This window comes from Culex pipiens, chromosome 1, assembly GCF_016801865.2.
Source record: "Culex pipiens pallens isolate TS chromosome 1, TS_CPP_V2, whole genome shotgun sequence".
Classification (NCBI taxonomy): domain Eukaryota; kingdom Metazoa; phylum Arthropoda; class Insecta; order Diptera; family Culicidae; genus Culex; species Culex pipiens.
The window spans coordinates 84,386,223-84,405,668 of NC_068937.1; the positions used below are offsets into that span (position 1 = coordinate 84,386,223).

At 47.2% G+C, this 19,446-nt stretch overlaps 2 protein-coding genes across 4 annotated transcripts; one reads left to right on the top strand and one right to left on the bottom strand.

The window, feature by feature from the left end:
- Positions 1-4,364: 4,364 nt before the first annotated feature.
- LOC120424931 (uncharacterized) lies at positions 4,365-7,577 on the top strand. Its single transcript, XM_039589225.1, has one exon. The coding sequence runs from the start codon at positions 5,733-5,735 to the stop codon at positions 7,032-7,034; it is 1,302 nt and encodes a 433-aa protein (XP_039445159.1). The 5' UTR covers positions 4,365-5,732; the 3' UTR covers positions 7,035-7,577.
- A 1,941-nt stretch (positions 7,578-9,518) lies between these two features.
- On the bottom strand, positions 9,519-11,220 carry LOC120424934 (derlin-2). Of its 3 annotated transcripts, XM_039589233.2 has the most exons (8): positions 11,131-11,220; positions 10,954-11,072; positions 10,585-10,730; positions 10,440-10,527; positions 10,219-10,341; positions 10,002-10,165; positions 9,790-9,946; positions 9,519-9,717 (listed from the first exon to the last, which is right to left on the bottom strand). In XM_039589233.2, exons 2-7 carry the CDS (start codon positions 11,044-11,046, stop codon positions 9,802-9,804), a joined length of 759 nt encoding a protein of 252 aa, XP_039445167.1. In that variant the 5' UTR covers positions 11,047-11,072; positions 11,131-11,220; the 3' UTR covers positions 9,519-9,717; positions 9,790-9,801. The 3 variants fall into 3 exon arrangements, with proteins under 3 accessions (XP_039445167.1, XP_039445168.1, XP_039445166.1); XM_039589234.1 differs by having other exon boundaries at positions 9,786-9,946; positions 10,954-11,217; XM_039589232.1 differs by having other exon boundaries at positions 10,954-11,216.
- Between the last annotated feature and the right edge of the window lie 8,226 nt (positions 11,221-19,446).

Consider the following 19,446-nt stretch of genomic DNA (forward strand, 5'->3'; position numbering starts at 1 on the left):
CATTCCAACTTGTCCCCCTTCTTGTAGATCGGGCTTATTACTCCCTCTTTCCACTCCTCCGGTAGCTGTTCTGTGTCCCAGACCTTGACTATCAGCCGGTGTAGACAGGCCGCCAGCTTGTCCGGGCCCATCTTGATGAGTTCAGCACCGATACCATCCTTACCCGCTGCTTTGTTGTTCTTCAGCTTCTTGATGGCATCCTTAACTTCCCTCATCGTGGGTGCTGGCTCGTCCTCGCCGTCCACCATAACGCTGACGTCGTTTCTCCCGTCGCCCTGGTACTCCGCCTCTGGGCCGTTCAGGTGCTCGTCGAAGTGCTGCTTCCACCTTTCGATCAGCTCACGCTCGTCCGTCAAGATTCCTCCGTCCTTATCCCGGCACATTTCGGCTCGCGGCTTGAAGCCAGTCCGGGATTGACTGAGTTTCTTGTAGAACTTACGCGTTTCGTTGGAGCGATACAGCTGTTCCATGTCCTGGAACTCCAACTCTTCCAGGCGGCGCTTCTTGTCCCGAAAGAGATGGGTTTGCTGTCTTCGCAACTGTTTGTACGACTCCTTGTTCCCACGGGTGTTGCGCAGCAGCCACTTGTCCCGCGCTGCTTTCTTCTCGTCCCAAATCGCCTGACATTCCTCGTCGAACCAGTCGTTCCGTCGAACTCGGTCCACGTACCCGATGGCGCTCGATGCCGCTGCGTTGATGGCTGCTTCCATATGGCTCCAGAAGGCCTCCAGAGGGGCTTCAGCAAGCTCACCCTCGTCAGGCAACGCAGCTTCGAGTTCCCGCGCGTACTGGGTAGCGACCTCAGGATCCTTGAGCCGCTCCAGATTATACCGCTGCGGGCGACGGTACCGGATCTTGTTGACCTCAGACAGGCGTTGGCGCAGCTTGGCCACCACCAGGTAGTGGTCCGAGTCGATGTCCGCGCCACGGTAGGTTCTGACGTCGATTATGTCCGAGAAGTGCCGACCATCGATGAGAACATGGTCGATTTGCGTCTCCGTGTCGTTTGGTGATCTCCAGGTGTACTTGTATAGGGAGGTTTGCTGGAAGAAGGTACTACGTATGGCCATGTTTCGGGAGGTAGCGAAATCGATGAGTCGTAGGCCGTTCTCGTTCGTCTGCTGGTGAGCGCTGAACCTCCCAATAACCGGTCTAAACTCCTCCTCCTGGTCGACTTGAGCGTTTAGGTCACCGATGACAATCTTGACGTCGTGCTTTGGACACTTCCTGTACTCGCGGTCAAGAAGCTCGTAGAAAGTGTCCTTGTGATCGGCGTCGCTTCCCATGTGCGGGCTGTGCACGTTGATGATGCTCAGGTTGAAGAATCGGCCCTTGATTCTCAACCGGCACATTCTGTCGTTGACTGGCCACCACCCAATCACGCGCTTCGACATTTCGCCCAGCACTATAAAAGCTGTCCCCAGCTCGTGTGTATTGCCACCGCTCCAGTACATAGTGTAGTCACCGTACTCCCGGTGGTCCTTCCCCGTCCAGCACACCTCCTGCAGCGCCACGACTTCGAGACCGCGGACCCGCAATTCATTGTGAAGAATGCGGTCGCTCCCATCGAAGTTGAGAGACCTGCAGTTCCACGTCCCGAGTTTCCAATCCCTGGATCCCCGAAAATCGGGTCCGCGATTGGATCAGCTCGCATCTGGAGCTCTCTGCACTTGAGTTTTACGGCGGGTGCGTGTAGCCCACTAGCGTGCCCAGCTCTTTAAGGAAGGTGGGGCAATAATATGGACGTTTTGAAAAATACGTCATTTGTGGACACCCCCTGACCAAATTTAGAACAAATTTCTGTGGATTGTGGGGCAGTTGCCCCATGTTGCCCCACCCTGTGCACGCTAGTGGTGTAGCCATCACCAACCCCCTGTCTCGCCGGAGGACCGTCGTACCAAGACTGTTTAGAGTCCCACCCTCAGTTTACGTCTGACAGCCGGAGACAGCGGTTGTTTTTTCTGCTGTTTTCGTGGCGCGGCACAGTGCTTACGGATGGAGGTGGAAGAATCCTCCGACGGGGACGAGTTTCGTTCCGTAAATGGAACGGGGAAGCGGAGGAAGACCAGCAACGGAGCCGTTGTCGGGGATGGCTCAGAGGAGAATCTTCTCAACAACAACAAGTTCAGCCCGCTGGCGGGGAACAACAACAATAACAATGGTATCCCAGCCGGGAAAGGAAGCGTCCCACCGGTTCCCGTGGCCAAGAAACCACCACCTCTGGTGGTAAAGAATACGAGCTACGCCAAGCTGAGGACTGTAATGTCGCCGTGCACAACCAAGCCAAGTTACAAGCTAACTCCGTTTGGGATCAAATTGCTGTGTTCCTCCGAGGAGCGTTTTGAGACCGCGCGGGCCCACTTGATTGCGAACAAAGTGGAGTTCTACACCCACGAGAAACGAAGCGAGCGGCAACTCCGCGTCGTCGTCCGAGGACTTCCGCCGGCTTCACCTGAATTCGTCAAGAAGAACCTCAAGGAATCGCAAAACCTGGATGCTGTGGAGGTGCACGCCATCAAGAGAAAGGGAGAGTCCGCCTCGTCAGAGGAAACCCCGTACATTGTTACGTTCCCCAAGGGGTACACCAGCCTCAAGCAGCTGAGTGAAATCAAGCGCTTGAGAAGATTTCACATCCGGTGGGAGGCCTACCGGAACAAGCGACCGAACGTGACCCAGTGCAGGAACTGCTTGCAGCTGGGTCATGGAACCAGGAACTGTCACCTCAAGGGGAGGTGCAACAACTGTGGGGGTCCCCACAAGACGGACGAGTGCGAAGTCCAGGAAGCCCAGCCAAAGCGGTGTGCCAACTGCTCTGGAGCCCACGAAGCTACGGACCGCAGCTGCCCCAAGCGTGCGGATTTCATCCAGCGGCGCCAGCAGGCGTCGAAACCAAAACCGCCGGCAAGGAAGGCGGAGAAGCAGAATCCAGCAGTTCCGGCGTTCACGCCGGCGGAGTTCCCTCCGCTGCCGGGCGCAGTTCCGGACGGAAAATTGAAGGATCGCCCTCGACCCGCAGGAAGCAGCCAAGGTGGCCCCCGAGACGGTGAGGCCACGGAGAAGGAAGCCGGGGAGATACTCTACAGTTCGGCTGAGCTGTGGGGGATTTTCTCCGAGTACATCGGCAGGTTCAAGACCTGCAAGACCCGCTTGGACCAAGTAACCCTCGTCAGTTACATGATCTCCAAGTATGGAATTTAAGGAGTTTTGTTTTGTTATTTTATATTGTTTAACTGATCCTCGGTCCCAACCTGGTCACAGAACCTAAAAGGACCTAATAAAAATAAGTTAAGAGAAAAAAAAAAAAAAAGAGTCCCACCCTGGCACTGGGACTGTTCACGCAGAAAAAAGAATTATCAATTCGATAAGTTTCTGCCATCATTTCGATAAAATAAATTATCGGTTGGCAACCAATTATTTATTTTATCATATTTGATAATTTTCTTTATCAATTTGATAAACAATGTGCATCAATTTAATAAAATATATTATCGCTTTGATAAACGTCATTTGAGAAACGTCAAAAGCAAAATGTATCATTTCGATAAAAATATTTGTCATTTTGATAAATAAGTTTATAGAAACGATTAACATCTTTTATCAAAATGAAAATGTTATTTATCTTAATTTGGCTGCTTGTTCTTTTGTATATAATATAAAACCAAACAAAATATATGTTGCTTAAAAAACTTTATTTTGTTACCAAAATCGAAGTAAATATAATACCATGAGAAGATAATCCTACATGGTGAATGGTGGTCAATCGATTGCTCTCGTTTGTGTCAGAGGTTTGGATTCTCCAGGTTGTATTTCTGGTAGATTTTTTGGTTCAAGAGACACACAACTGAAAAGAATCACGATTAGTACGACCTTTCAAGAAATCAAACTATGATTTTAAAACACACCTATTGAAACTCAGCGCAAACCTGCCAAAAACGACGATCCATCACTGGTTCCGTTGGCAACGTCTGCCAGCCTCTTCTTCCTGGGTGTCAAGAATCTGATTCCAAGAATCGGTTTCTATTTTTCTTTGGCTCCGTTTCTGGTGCTTCCGGAAAAAGCTGCTTATCCAGCATGACCAGGGGTGCGTCATTGTGGACTTGATCGTCATTGTGGACTTGACAGATTTTCTTTTAAGCTGGCCAAATCATCCGGGTACAGCTGCTTTACAACGAGACCTGTTCGTCTCCTCCGTCATTTTGTTTTTTTTTGTTTATGTTTCGAATGACAGGCAAAAACGTGCATGCGGAAAAAATCTAGCAATAATTTTATTTATCAAAATGATAGCAAAGATTGTCATTTCGATATACAAAGTTTATCAAAACGATAATTCAACGTTATCAAAACAATAATTAAAAGTTATTGTTCGGCCCAAGCCGAAGTTTTGACCCAGTTTCGTGCTAATTTGCCCAGTGTGCGCAACCCCACCCCTGCATGGTTGACAGCTAGGCGCTGCCAACCTGACAGAACAAAAAACAACGGCGCGACAACGAAAGTTCGCGCGAAAACGAAGACAGCGAAACGGCGCGCAAAGAACAGTCGAAAAGAGGATCGCGAAGAGAAAACATCGACTTCTTGTAAATAGCATCGGAAATAGAGAAAGTTTGTTGTTTTTTACGGAAGTGTCGCGTGTTTATTTGTGCCGGAAACGTAGTCCACAAAGGCTTGGGTTTTTACAGTCCGCTCAAGTCGAAGGAAGTCCACATCGCTCAGTTTACCGTTGCCATACGCCGCAACATTTGGTCCATTCGAACCGGACAGAAGACAGTGGCCTACGGATCGGCCAGTTCGTGTAGTGAGAGTGAAGAGTGGCGGCGGACCAGCCGGATGGTCGCCATCTTGAAAAAAAAATCCAAAGAAAAGTTCAGAGTCGTGACGGACTTGAACTTCCCGCGTTCCTCCAGAGCTTCCTCCATCCCGCGATCGTCTCGAGTGCTCCGCGTGAAAACGTGCCGTGTATCTGTGTCCTGCAGAACGACGGATCGGAAGACGCTGACGGAAGGTCAGCGGACCGCGTCGAGCGAAAAAAAGTGAAACGGAGGTGGCCCCCTGGCCACCGGAAGAAGAACTGAAGAGAGTGCGCTCGGCGAGAAAACGGCACGCGCCGCCATCTTGCCGTGGAAGAAGAGTGCTCTATCGGGATCCGGAAAAGTGACAGTTCTAGGGCTTTCCGGAAGGTGACTCCGTGGCCTAAGAACGGCGGAAAAAGTGGCGGCAAGAGCCCGCAAAAAGTGAAGATGTCTTCGTGAATCTGTGTCTGTGTGTAGTGCGCGAAGCGACGCCATTTTGTGTTCCCAAGAGTGGAAAATTCCAATTCGCAGTACCGCTGCGGATTTGGCGGTCGCTCCAGCTGCACACGACAGAAGAAGAAGTGGAACGTGGCCTGCTGCAAGCGTCAGCGGGGAAGGTTCCAGAATCCAGCTGCGTCGAGGTCACAGCACTGAAGGAAAGGGCCTGCTGCAAGCGCCAGTAGGAAGGTTCCGGAAGGTGTGGCTGCGACGAGGTAACCCGAGAAGAAGATTGTTGCCAAATTGTTGCGCTTAAGCAAGTGCGACACCCCGATCAGAAGTGTTTGATTGCAAGAGCAGAAGAACCTGACCAGTGATTCTCGCTGCACGAGCAGAAGAGACCCAGGAGAAACTTGTGCCAGGAAGCTGCAGCTGTCGTGTCGCCACGATCGCGACCACGGTGGAGCAACTTAATCCCGTGAGTACTAGAACCACCTAACCAAGAAGATGAACCCAACCGGACCGAGAACCACAAAGCGCTTGGCCAACAAGCGACGCCAGGTCAAGGGTAAGATCCTGCTACTTCAAAGCAGACTTACTGAACTGGAGGAAGATCACCAACTGCCATCCATGCCGGAGTTCCGGGTGTTCGCGAAGAACATCGAGCGATACTACGGTGAGTTGGATCAAGTGCTGCAAGATGTGAAGGAGAGTGACCTTTTCGCTGACGAACGAGACGCCCATGACTTGGAGTGCGCAGAAATTGAGGGGTTACTCCAAGGAGCTAACCAGCGGATCGTAGCCCTCAGTCGCGCACTGCTGTCCCAGCCAGTCCAAGCCAATGAACAGCAAGCTCAGCCATTAGCAGTCTCGCAGCAGGTTGCCATCCCAACTCCGCTTTTCACGAGCGAGGCTCGTGGTGAAGGCGAGTGTACCGGTGACGGCGATGTTCCGGAGAGAACCGACCCAGCTGCAGCTGATGCTAAGGTATGTGCCCCAATCCAACTCCTCTCGAGCCCATCCAACGCAACCACAGAGCGTGGCGACTCGTTGTGCACGCGGTGCAACGGTTTCCACTCGTGTACCGACTGCTTTGCACCCATCAAAGTACCGCTCGGACAGAGTCCCGAGACGAACTCCAACCTGAAAGCCAACCAAAGCATGCCAGAAAGATCCCTCCAACCAGAGAAACCTCCTGCAGAGCATCAAGAGATGAAACCACCCGCCGAACCTGAAGTGGTTCGACACGAAGCCTCGACAAAAGTTCGAGGTGACGTCGACATGTCCGGCGATTCGGGCGTAACTCCTACGCTGCGGTCAGAAGAGCGGATCCACGGTGACCTCGACGTTGGCTGGTGTCAGCCAGTGGAACTTGGTTCACTGCTACCAGCCGACGCAGAACGAGAAGACGCCGAGTCCGATGACCCGCAAGCTGTTCCAAGGCCGGAGACAGCTAGACTGTTCGACGAAGAACCCGATATCGCCACGAACCAGGCAGTGGAGGACGAGAAAGCTCGCTCATTGCAGCCTACCGACGCCGACGAAGTGAACGTCGAGGAACAACCGCTTCCAAGCAGTGAACAGCCAGTTTGCACTGTACTTGCCGTCCAAGAGGACAATGCCAAGAAGCCAAGCCACGAGAGTGAGACGTACAGCTGCCAGTTGATCAACGCCAACGTCGCACGATCATCCGATCGCAACCACAACAGTAACCGTCCAGCCAGAAAATTCGCAGAGAAGCTCCAGCAACCAGCAGTCCTCACCAAGAGCGAGAAGCAGTTACGCCTGGTTTGGGACCCGGGTGTGTAGCCGAGCTCTGCTCCAACAATCAACCGACCGAAGAATACCACCAGACCTAACGTAGCAGACGCATCCACGAACTTGAACCACAAACGAATTCTGGCGAGACGAGAGGTGAAAGGCCGATTCACTTCCGGTGCGTTTGACTTTAGAAGTCACGAGACTTCAACCCGGGGGGAGAATGTTCGGCCCAAGCCGAAGTTTTGACCCAGTTTCGTGCTAATTTGCCCAGTGTGCGCAACCCCACCCCTGCATGGTTGACAGCTAGGCGCTGCCAACCTGACAGAACAAAAAACAACGGCGCGACAACGAAAGTTCGCGCGAAAACGAAGACAGCGAAACGGCGCGCAAAGAACAGTCGAAAAGAGGATCGCGAAGAGAAAACATCGACTTCTTGTAAATAGCATCGGAAATAGAGAAAGTTTGTTGTTTTTTACGGAAGTGTCGCGTGTTTATTTGTGCCGGAAACGTAGTCCACAAAGGCTTGGGTTTTTACAGTCCGCTCAAGTCGAAGGAAGTCCACATCGCTCAGTTTACCGTTGCCATACGCCGCAACAGTTATTGAAGTTGATAATGATATTTATCAATTTGATAAGGCAGTGTTTCTCTAGGTGAGGATTTGTTGTATGAACGAGTTTTTTTCAGCTAATGGTACGTTCGTTTGAACAGCCAGTGCGGCACTGAGTGCCACACTCGTCGGTGCCAGTTTTGGTTCAAACGAACATTCTTTTTCAGTGTGCATGGAACTCGCATGAAACTGAAAAAATATCGAGTGCGGCACTAGAGTTTCAGTTCCAAGATGGCGGCGAAACTCGTGCGGAACTAGCGCGAGTTTCTTCAAACAAACACTTCGACAGCTCTGAGTGCGGCACTCAGTGCTGAACTAGCCCTCAATCGAACGTACCATAAGTCATCATCATCATAAGATGTCCCCTACACAACCATTTTGTTCTCAGTTTCATTGAGAAGAACCTGAGAAATGGTAAAATCCGTAAATGGAATGTATAAAATCTAAAAATACAAGGAAACAACTTGTAAAACCGACCGCGTGGTCACACACACACGCACACACACTAAAAATGCTAAGACTGGTTGCAACGCGGCTCTACTTTGTTCTAGCTGTTTCATTTTTCAAATAGAACTGAAACAGACCACGCGCAACGCGGAGTTGAAGTTTTATTTTTCGAGCAGTATTTTGAAACCGGAATAAAACTGCTCGACGAGTTTGTTCCAAACGTGAGACGGTTTGGAACTGGAATAGAACTCAGTTTAAATAAAATCAGATATATAAAGATATCCACGTATTCTTACACACACACACTATGATGCTGTGTTGATAATCATACGCACACAATTAAAAGCATTTTTTTTGAAACAACATTTAGATCAGCGCGTTGCGAGCACCGTGTTTTAGTTTCATTTCCGCCAGTTCTAAAAATTTAAAACTGCTCGCAATTTGAAACAATTATAAAACTTCGCGCTGCAGACAGTCTAATGGAGCGTTTCCATTCGAGCAGTTTTTGCTTTTTTCTATAATGTATTCCTTATAGAGTTATCTAAGCCCGATGTCACGCACACTAGCAGACCATTTGTTTTGCGAGCGGGTACAAAATTTAACCTCAATCTTTTTCGTGTACGTATACGCAATACATGCGCACGTAGATAACTCTATTGTAAAAAGTCTATGATATTTATTCTTTTTTATATAAAATACAGTAGTTGTTCGGTAACTGGGCGCTGTTTAACTGGGCTGCTTTTTTAAATGGGCGCTCGACAAACGTCAAAAACCAAAATGACCGAGGGGTTAATGGATGCAAAAATCATTTTCATTAAATTCAAAAACTTTTTTCAAACATTTATTTAATTTCAAGTCAGAATTGGAGAAATATGAAGAGCAAGCGTTGTAAATTAATTTGAGTAACTTTTATTTTAATATTTCATCAGGTGGTCCCCTCTTATTTTTTCGTTCAGCCCAGTTAGCGAGCAGCATTCGGTGACTGGGCTACGTTCTCAGCCCAGTTACCGAACAAGTACTGAGTTAGAAGAAAAACTTATTTTATTTGTAGAAAAAACAACACATTGACAACCTATTGTGCATCTTAAAAAATTCTGCTAAACAACGTAAGTGTATTATTTGTGTTACGCTCCATACAACTTTTTGAATAGTTGTATGAAAATTTAGTCACGAGAGGCGGGGATCAAGAATCCAAATCTTTACGTTAGGTATTAAAAGAACGCTCCCATAGACTAGTCATAAATTTGTGACTGACAACAGAAGAGAGAAAAAAAGAGAACACAAGAAAATAACAACCCTGTTTTGGTTATGTGTGAGAGCACCACGATTTGTTGATTGTGTGCGTGTGCACGCAGCCTCGACATATGGCTTACGATCCTGATGATTGCACGTTGGTCCCATAATAATTAGCTTCTCAATTATTGAAAAGTTGGCTTTCTAGGTAATCTATTATCTTTTTTTCTAGTAAAATTAAAACATTAAAACGCATCACTGTATATTGCATACAGTCGAATATACTTTATTCTAATAGATTAAAAAATCAAAAAAAAAACAATAAACTTCTAGTTTTGTCCACCATGGTTCCGTTGTCACCTTTTCATTGATGCAATCATTAAGATGAGCGTTTCTATGTGCACGAGGAGTGCATAGTCCATGGCTGGGATTAGCGTACACGTTCTACAACAGTTAATATCAAAACATATTACTTCTATTGAACAACGTTTTGATGCAGAAAAAAAACAAACTTGCCATTGTGCCAATTCACATTCCATCCCGCCGTTCGTTGTTTTGTGCTTCATTGTTGGCATTGTTGTCCACTTCTCGGCCCCAGTTGAAGCCGCCCGGGCGGTCTTCCGGCAGAGCTGTGTAATCGGTGTCCTCAATCGGTTCGTCGAACATGTTTTTCCTGAAAGGCGGGAGATTTAATTTTAGCAATCGAGAAGGGTTGGAGGAGAACTTACAAAAACTGGGGCGTCTTTATGACATGGAATCCATTGATTTGATCTGGAAACACGTCTTCCAAGAAATAATAAATGTGTCCGACTACTATTCCCATTAAGTCTACCCAGATTGTGTTGCCAATAAGTACGGAGAATCCTAGCAGCACCCACGGTAGATATGGAGCCTGGAAATAAAGTTTTAATACAAATGTACAGTAAAATATATTATTCTAAATACCTGGAAGTTTAAGATCCCGAAAAAGTTCATGCGAATGAACGGATTCCTTCGCGACCAGACATATACCAACATGATTGTAAATGCTTGTCCTAAGAATAAAAGGTTAACGAAGAATGCAAATATCTATCGAATATGTAGTTAAGGAAAATTACAAAATGTATACAATTATAGGACTGATATCCCAACTATCGTTATCTAATTATGTTAACTGAAAAGGATACAATCATCAGGATGCCACCGAAGAAAAACATCATTATAAAATCTGCACTTCTTCCCCGGAAGGACCCTTCCTCTAGCATTCGGCAGTACCTAGAATGGACGGCATGAAGTTTGAATTGAATTGAGTGAAAATTTAAGCTATTTCACCTGTATGTGAAGATCATATTGAAAAGGAAGTTAAACCCGAATGTGCCAAAAAACAGGAACGTGGTGCCCAGTCGCCATAGCTGGTAGTGTTCTAATATAAGTGTGGGGTTGAAGTACAGCTGGAAGGGCGTTACGATCTCCAGATGCTGCGAACGAAATAAAACTTAATGTTGTTAAATCTTTATCAGAGCGTTTGTTTATTGTAAAGCCACGTCATTTATTTGTAAAGCATATCAAATGATGATGAATGAAGACCTTTCGGCTCAATTGACTTATGCCTGATGAAACTATTTATAAAACGTAAGTTTTAATTATTATCATTTAGATAAAAAGAAGAACAATAGAGAAACAGTTTTATTTGCAACTTACCACAGATAATGTTGTTATAACACATGCCGTAGTGTAAGCCCGTGTCACAACCGGAATCTGGAAATATTCTTGCCGCAGCGTTTGGTATGCCATCGAGGAATTTTGAGATGTTTCAACCACTGCCAAGTGTTACCAAGTAAATATGATTGCACGGATTGAAATACAGTAAAATATTACAATTATTTGCTTTGCGAGGTCCAAATTCTAGTCAGTGTAAAATAAGAGCCATTGTGACAGTTCTCTTATGTTGCCTCTTCCTTCGACACGCTAAACAAGAAAAACATGAAAACTGTGTAAGCAGAGATGCGTTCGTATAAACCGTAACGACACTGAAAGAAAGGCACATAGCAATATCACATGTTTTGCACATGAATCTGCCCCATACGACCAAGCATGTGAATGTCAAGTGTAAATCACTTGAAAATTTGTATCGTACGGCATGCTTTATCCAAGTGCAAAACACGTGAACTTGACGTGACGATTCACTTGATTTTGCCATGCTGCGCTTATGAATGTTATATGAGTTTGTAGTATTATTCGATCAATTTTCCTATGATAATCACGTGAAAAAAGTATGAAACAGCTTGTTTTTGTTTTCATGGTAATGTTTTCTTTATTTGATTAAATTCACATCACCGATTTGGAATTTACACACTATTCTGCAACTTAAAAAAATAAAAGCGATCTTCACCACGCGAAAAAATTTAAGATACTAGCAATCAGAGGGCGTTTTTCATGGCGGAATTTCGTGACTCTTGCAGCAGGTTAAAAGGCTTTGTGAGCCACCGAATAATGCACCGTCCGAAAAAATAATAATCTGGATCTGCTACCGCTCCTTAAACAATCCGCTTTGACCATAAGGAACGCTATCATCCGGGTATAAAGAGATGTTGCACGGGAGCTTATGTTTTCCGCACATTTGCTTCGTAAATTTTCTGAAAAAAAACGATATTTTTCAAAGATTAAGTAAAAATATTAAAAACTTGAACACTACAATCCATCGAAGCTTTTTTGAATAATTTTACTTACCAAAAATTCAGGAAATTATCTTTGGCGACTTGCACTGCTTTTTCCATTCTCGCCATCTTTCTTTTCTAGATTACACTAAGGGGTTTCACTTCGGTATCAAAATCAAAACATGCAAATCGAACGTGATTTACACTTGAATATCATATTATTTGGCCGTCGGGGCGAATCGAAGTGCATTCCACGTGAATCAAACATGAAAATCCAATGAAAAAAGTATGGATCATGTTGGGTACAACCAACGTGGTTTTCACATGTATTTATTTTGAATTGCATGCCTAAACCAAAGGAAAAGCATGTGAATTTATCGTGTTGGTTTTTTGAGGAGCTCACGTGAAAAACCATTTGAATTTGCTATGTTGGATTGTTTCAGTGGACGCCAGATTGGAAATTGTTTTGCGGGGATAACAGTTTCCACCTAATAACAATGTCGCATTTTTTTATGGGCCATAGAGTAATCTACGTGAGTATGTATTGCGTGTACTTACACAAAAAAAAAGTGAGGTTAAATTTTGTCCGGCCAGCAAAATCAAATGGTGCGCTAGTGTGCGTACGTGAAACGTCATAAAGCTCTATACTGTAGATAGTGTGCGTACACTAAACGTCATAAAGCTCTATAGCGATTATCTGATTTTGCTGGCGGGACAAAATTTAACCTCAATCTTTTTTGTGTACGTACACGAAAAAGATTGAGGTTAAATTTTTTACCGGCCAGCAAAACAAATGGCGTGCTAGTGTGCGTAAGAGTGGGCTTCGATAACTCTATTCATCACCCAGGGTCCAATAAACATACACGCAGAAAAAATAAGGCATATTTGAATCAACAAAACATTTTGTTGATTTGAAAATCAAGATTTTTGTTGAATCAACGCTAAACGTCAAAGCAACTTTTTCAAAACAACAAAAGATTTTTGTGGAAATGAGAAACACTGAAGATAAAAATTACGCCCAAAATGTGTCATAGCTACACATTGGATGTGTCAACCGCGTTGTTTTGAAATCGATGTGTTGATTTTACACATCGGTCTGGTTTTTGCCCCCAAAATCCATCCAATGTGTAAACTTTTTTGCGACTGCTGCACAAAGTTGCCGCCAGGTGCGCGCAGGTCGCTAGCTGTCAAACTGTTAGAGTTTTTTCGCAGCGTGGTTTTTTGAGCGTGGTTCACTTTTCAGGTTCGTCCGGGATTATTATCGTTCGTTCTTTTTGGCCAGCGGAATCAACTTGGTTCCTGGACGAAGATTTACTTTTCGGAACGGACTTCCGGACAACCTCAGTATTCAATGGGTAAGATTTGATTACAACTTTTCTGGGTCTGTTTTGATCCTTTTATTTTTTTAGGTTAGCACTTTTCCATCTTGAAATCAACCCGATACTGCCAACGTTTGGTCGTAGCTCCGGCATGCCGCTGGGTTCGGTCGATCTGTCCCTGTCGTCGGTGGAACGGAATCACGCTTTGTTCTAGACGCTGAACAACTCAACGTCAATCGCCGCGACCAACAATTTGTGCCCAAGCAACAACAAGTTCGAGGGCGCGGTCCTGCCACCAACCCTACCGGAACGATCCCCGCAGAGAGCGGTTAAAGCTGGCAACGACCATGCGCGATCCGCCATCGATCAGCTGCTGTTCCAGCGGGTGGACAAGATCGAGTCGAATGTGCATCCGGCCGCCCGCGAGCGAAAGGTGAGTCCACTTAGGACCATTGAGATAGTTTTTGAAAGATGTGCCTTTCTTCCACAGGAACGAAGTGGAGTGGACGCATCTTCCCGGTCGCCGCAGGACGTCACCTCACCGACGCAGCACTTTTGCACAGTCGCAGCCCGTCGAGAACGGATTTTCGTCGTACGTATCGCCCGAGCAAGCACAATCTTAGCAGCAACAATATCGAGCCAGTACCGGCAACATGTTCCAGCGATAACAGCAGCAGCACGTAAAACCGAACATTTCGGAGTTGATTAACCCGGCGAACATGCTCGGAACCGCAATGATCAACCCGAGCCGTTCTTCAACTCGCTCTCGATGGTGTGCCAAGTGACCAGGAAGCGCGGTCGGATCAATGAGGTTGGGGAAGGTAAGTTGGATGTGGTGTGGTCGCTTGAATCGTCTTAACATTCTCTCTCATTACAGCGCACTGCGAGATCTTCTCCGTTGACACGGATTGGTGGTGCCCTGGCAGGACATTCGCTACCTGCCGCAGGCGCTGTGCGTCGAGCCGGCCTTCTACGTTGATGCACGTGCAACCGTTCAAGCAGCACGGCTACCGGTGGACGGACGAAGTCAAGCAGTACTTTAACCGGACGGCTAGCGGGAGGAGAGCTCCTACGAGATTGTCATGAAGCGGCACGACATTTGCGTCAACGGGTCGATGGTGAAGGAGGGATTCGCCGTGTCGAGTGGGTCCGAATCGGCGGTCGTCGAGCGCATCAAGGAGGTCATTCCGGAGGAAGATGATGAGGGGGCGGTTGTGGTTGGAGGGTGGAGGCGGTCGAGCAAAACTCGGTTGAGGAAGCAGTTACAAGTTACGGCTGGCGGTGTCGATTCTGCGGTTGGTCGATCCGGGTGAGTTGACGTGACGTTGCAGCACGCGACGGGGATCAAGCGAATGCAGAAGGAAATCCAGAACGTGGTGGAGGACAAGGAGCCGGGTGACAAGACGGACTGGAAGAAGGGCAAGAGCTGTTTGGTGTTTCCGACGATGTTTTCGAATCGTCCGGACGAGAATGGGCACATTGCATGCGAGTACTACCGGGCGCAGGTCATTGACGATCTCGACGACAGCACGTTCACCATGTTCCTGATCGACTTAACGTTGATGCAGAACCATCCGGCTGCTATTCGGAGATTCCTGGCGTGCGTTGGTCCCATTGAAAATTAACAGACGTGGAGTTCGTCGGCCTTTGACACGTTCAAGGTAACGTGCGACAAGTTCAAACGCTTCTCCATCTCGCTGCACGGACCCAGCGTTCAAGGCGCCCTCCCCGTCATCCTGTAGGGCATGACCGAGTAAAATGTCAAGGCGTCGTCTCCGGCTTGGAGACGGCCTCCATCGCAGAAGAACTCCAGCATTACCATCAATCCTTTGACAAGAAGGATTGACGTAGACGTGGACATGAAGGATGAAAAAACTGATCCACAGCAGTAGGAAGACGACAGCCTGACGCACTTGTGCGGAACTTACCAGGACGACATTACGGACGAGCACACGACAATCGACCGATGGCTCCCAGCCAAACCCATCGAAAAGACCATCTTCGTAGGCAAACCCGGCTACGTGGACAACAAGGCCTCATCTACCTGGAGCAGGAACCGGTGGTGAACGCCCTGCGTAAGGTAATCAACGCGAAATTCGCAAACAGCAGCGCCACCGACAAGTTCTACTCGGACAACGAACCGTGCATAGCAAAGTTCCACTAGGACAACAAGTTCTACCGCGCGATCGTCCGCAAAGCCATCAGCTGTCGCCGCTACAAGGTCCAGTTCATCGACTACGGCAACATCGAAGAGGTGGATATTGCAGATCTGCGCAAGAACGTCAACTGCGGCCGCGTCCCCATCCAGATGAACAGCTACCGCCTCACGAACGTCGCCCCAAAGAAGGCAACTACAACGGAATACCCGGTAGCTTCGGTGAACTAATCCGATGCGGGATAATTCGGGAGCAAGGCAGGTATGAGTTGGTTTAGTTCTTATGAAAGTTTTTCAATATTTTCTGTTACTTTCAGACTGGGGACACTACAAGCAGTTTTTAAGTGCCGTTGGCGAGACCAGAACTAAGACAGAAATGCTAGAGCTCACATAAGGAACGTCGCAAGGTACTTGCTTGTGGCGCTCTCGTTCCATATTAGGATCTTAAACCACCGAGCATGCCAGCGCAACTCAACCCCTTTTACTGAGCTTGCTCCGGTCAGCGTCCACGGCAGGACCAAGCTGACGGCGTATTTCAACCTGATGACGTACACGTTGAGCTATCAACCCACAGCCCTTAGAATCGTCCGTTCCGACGCGACCACAACAAGCAGTCGCTGCTGGAACCTGGTACCTGGCCATGATCGACTGCCCTGAACACGCGCTCCTCGGGGGCAACCTTCGGGAAGTTAATTACTTAGTTGCACGAAACCAAACCAGGTGTTTGACTTTCTGGACCCAACAGTACCGACTATGACAACCGGAGCCATGCTGCCGTGGGCTGCGGATGTGCTGCCAGCACAGTAGATTCCTTCCGCGTCAAATGGCCGTCCCCACCAGAATCTGCACTGTGCCTTTCATCAAACCATCCGGCGACGAACCAGGTGGCTCAACTTCGAAAGCGTATAGGAGGCGTGCGTCTCCTGATTAGTTAAAATTTCTAGCACTAATATTTTTTTTCAAAATAAACGTTTTAAAATTTAATCTTTTTTTAAATGAAAACTCAAGAAAACAACTTTTGTCTATTCAACAACAGGTGGCAGCAAAATATTCCCGCTATCCAAGAGCTTTCCATTTTTGCCACCAGGGGGCTACTGCCGAATCAAAATTTACACATTGGATGCGTTTCTGCCCAGAATCCAGCCAATGTGTTCCGGGCTGTTTACTCGGCGCGATGGTTCAGGCGTGGTCTTGTGCGAAAATGGTTGGATTCTACACTTTTTGGTGTAATTCTTATCTTCAGTGAAAGCAAGGTTTGTTTCAACGCAAAATCGGCGTTGATTATATTCAAGAAAAAATTTGTTGAAACAAACCTCGTACAGGCTGATTCTACAAAACATTTTTCTGCGTGTATGAAACACAATAGCTTATAGGACATTTTCAAAAGAAACTCTAGACATGGAAACTCAGGTGATAGAAACTTGAGATTCGACGCAATCGGTTTTTAGGGTACGTTATCCATTAGTGGACCCCTTTCCTATAGTGGACCCTCTGAAGGGTTTTTAATGAAAAATTCAATAAAATCACAATTTCAAGCGTGTTATTGTCTACAAATCTTTTATTTGGCATATCCAGCATCATTTAAACCACTTTCTTTACTTTACGTTTACTGCTCGTACAACCTTCGGGTCATGAGCTGTCTCCAGATGCGCTGCCACTGGACTCGGTCCTGGGCTGCTACTCTCCAATTCCGCTGCGGAACTCCCACACTTTCCAGATCTTCCTCCGCTTGGTTCAACCACCGTGCACGTTGCGCCCCCCTCCGCCGCGTTCCAGCCGGCTCCGAATTATACACCAACTTCACCGGATTGATAGTCTGGTTCGGTTGGCGCGCATCCAGCGCGTCCGGCATTCTTGCGACGTGCCCGGCCCACCGGATTCGGCCAGCCTTGGCGACCTTCCGAATACTTGGCTTGCCGTAGAGTTGCGCCAGCTCGTGGTTCATCCTTCTCCTCCATACAGTGTTCTCACGCACGCCGCCAAAGATCGTCCTAAGCACTCGTCGCTCGAAAACTTGCAGGTCCTCCTCGAGCATCGTCCACGTCTCGTGCCCGTAGAGGACGACAGGTGACCAGACCGTAAGGTCTTGTGGAGTCCGTAGTAGGCACGACTACCGGTGATGATGCGCCTCCGAATTTCTCTGCTGCAGTTGTTGTCCGACGTAACCAACGATCCGAGGTACACAAACTCCTCCACAACCTCGAACTCGTCGCCGTCGATCGTCACGCTCGGTCCTATGCGAGTCCTAAGGGACTCGGTTCCTCCTGCCAGCAGATACTTTGTCTTCGCAACATTCACCTTCAATCCAACCTTATCCGCTTCCCGCTTCAATTCGGTGTACCGCCTGGCTACCTCCTCGAACGTTCTGCCGACAATGTCCATGTCGTCGGCATAGCAGATGAACTGGCTGAATCGGTTGATAATCGTGCCCCGCATGTTGAAGCCCGTCCGCCTCATAACACCTTCCAGCCCAATGTTGAAACAGAGGCCGGAGATACCGTCGCCTTGTCGCAGTCCCTTGCGCGATTCGATCGGGTCGGACATCGCTCCCGAAATCTTCACGCTGCACCGCGCCCCGTCCATCGTCGATTTCACCAGTCTGATCAGCTTCCCGGGAAAACCGTTCTCGTACATGATCTTCCATAGCTCTTCGCGATCGACCGAGTCGTACGCGGCTTTGAAATCGATGAACAGGTGGTGCGTCGGGATCTGGTACTCGCGACATTTTTGGAGGATTTGGCGTAGCAAAAAGATTTGGTCCGTCGTCGATTTCCCCTCCACAAAACCGGTTTGGTACGTCCCAACGAAATCCTTTGCTCGCTCCGACAGACGTTAGAAAATGATCTGAGACAGCACTTTGTAGGCCGCGTTGATAATAGTGATGGCTCGATAGTTCTCACATTCCAACTTGTCCCCCTTCTTGTAGAATGGGCATATTACTACCTCTTTCCACTCCTCCGGTAGCTTTTCTGTGTCCCAGACCTTGACTATCAGCCGGTGTAGACAGGCCGCCAGCTTGTCCGGGCCCATCTTGATGAGTTCAGCACCGATACCATCCTTACCCGCTGCTTTGTTGTTCTTCAGCTTCTTGATGGCATCTTTAACTTCCCTCATCGTGGGTGCTGGCTCGTCCTCGCCGTCCACCATACCGCTGACGTCGTTTCCCCCGTCGTCCTGGTACTTCGCCTCTGGGCCGTTCAGGTGTTCGTCGAAGTGCTGCTTCTACCTTTCGATCACCTCACGCTCGTCCGTCAAGATTCCCCCGTCCTTATCCCGGCACATTTCGGCTCGCAGCATGAAGCCAGTCCGGGATTGACTGAGTTTCTTGTAGAACTTGCGCGTTTCGTTGGAGCGATACAGCTGTTCCATGTCCTGGAACTCCAACTCTTCCAGGCGGCGCTTCTTATCCCGGAAGAGATGGGTTTGACAAGTCGCAATAGTGCGATCGATAGCAATAATTTAGTGCGAAGTCCAAGTTAGTGAGAATTGTGCAATAACTATCCAATCATTTTTTGACTGATTATTTTACTTCAGCAAGTCGATATAATGTAAGTTTAAGGAACTTCACTAAAATAAGGCGAAGAACTGCTCATTTTCGAGCAAAAATTAGGGGGGTCCAATAGAGGACAACGAAAATCCAAACTTTTCCAAAAGTGGACCCCTGTTAATTAAACCTTCAAAAATGAAGCAAACTGTGTATTTAACCAAAAGTTTCTCTTAAACATACAATGAATGCTTGTTGTTATCAACCTAAACGCATATTTTTTTCAATTATGAGTATAAATATAGCTGTTTCATGTTAAAAATACCGAAAATGCTGAAGCCGTAAAAAAATATAATTAATCAACTATAGTCAATTATACTTAACTGAAGCATCACAATTGCAGTTTGAAATGATATTTTATAATAATAAATCAAGAACAAAACTTTTTTTTTAAATAAACATGCGTGGTTTTATCAGCAACTGTAAACAAATCTATTGTTTAGTTTCGGTCAACCATTTATGTAATTAATATGAAAAAATGTGTGCATCAAAATTATTTTTTTAAATTATTTTATGTTT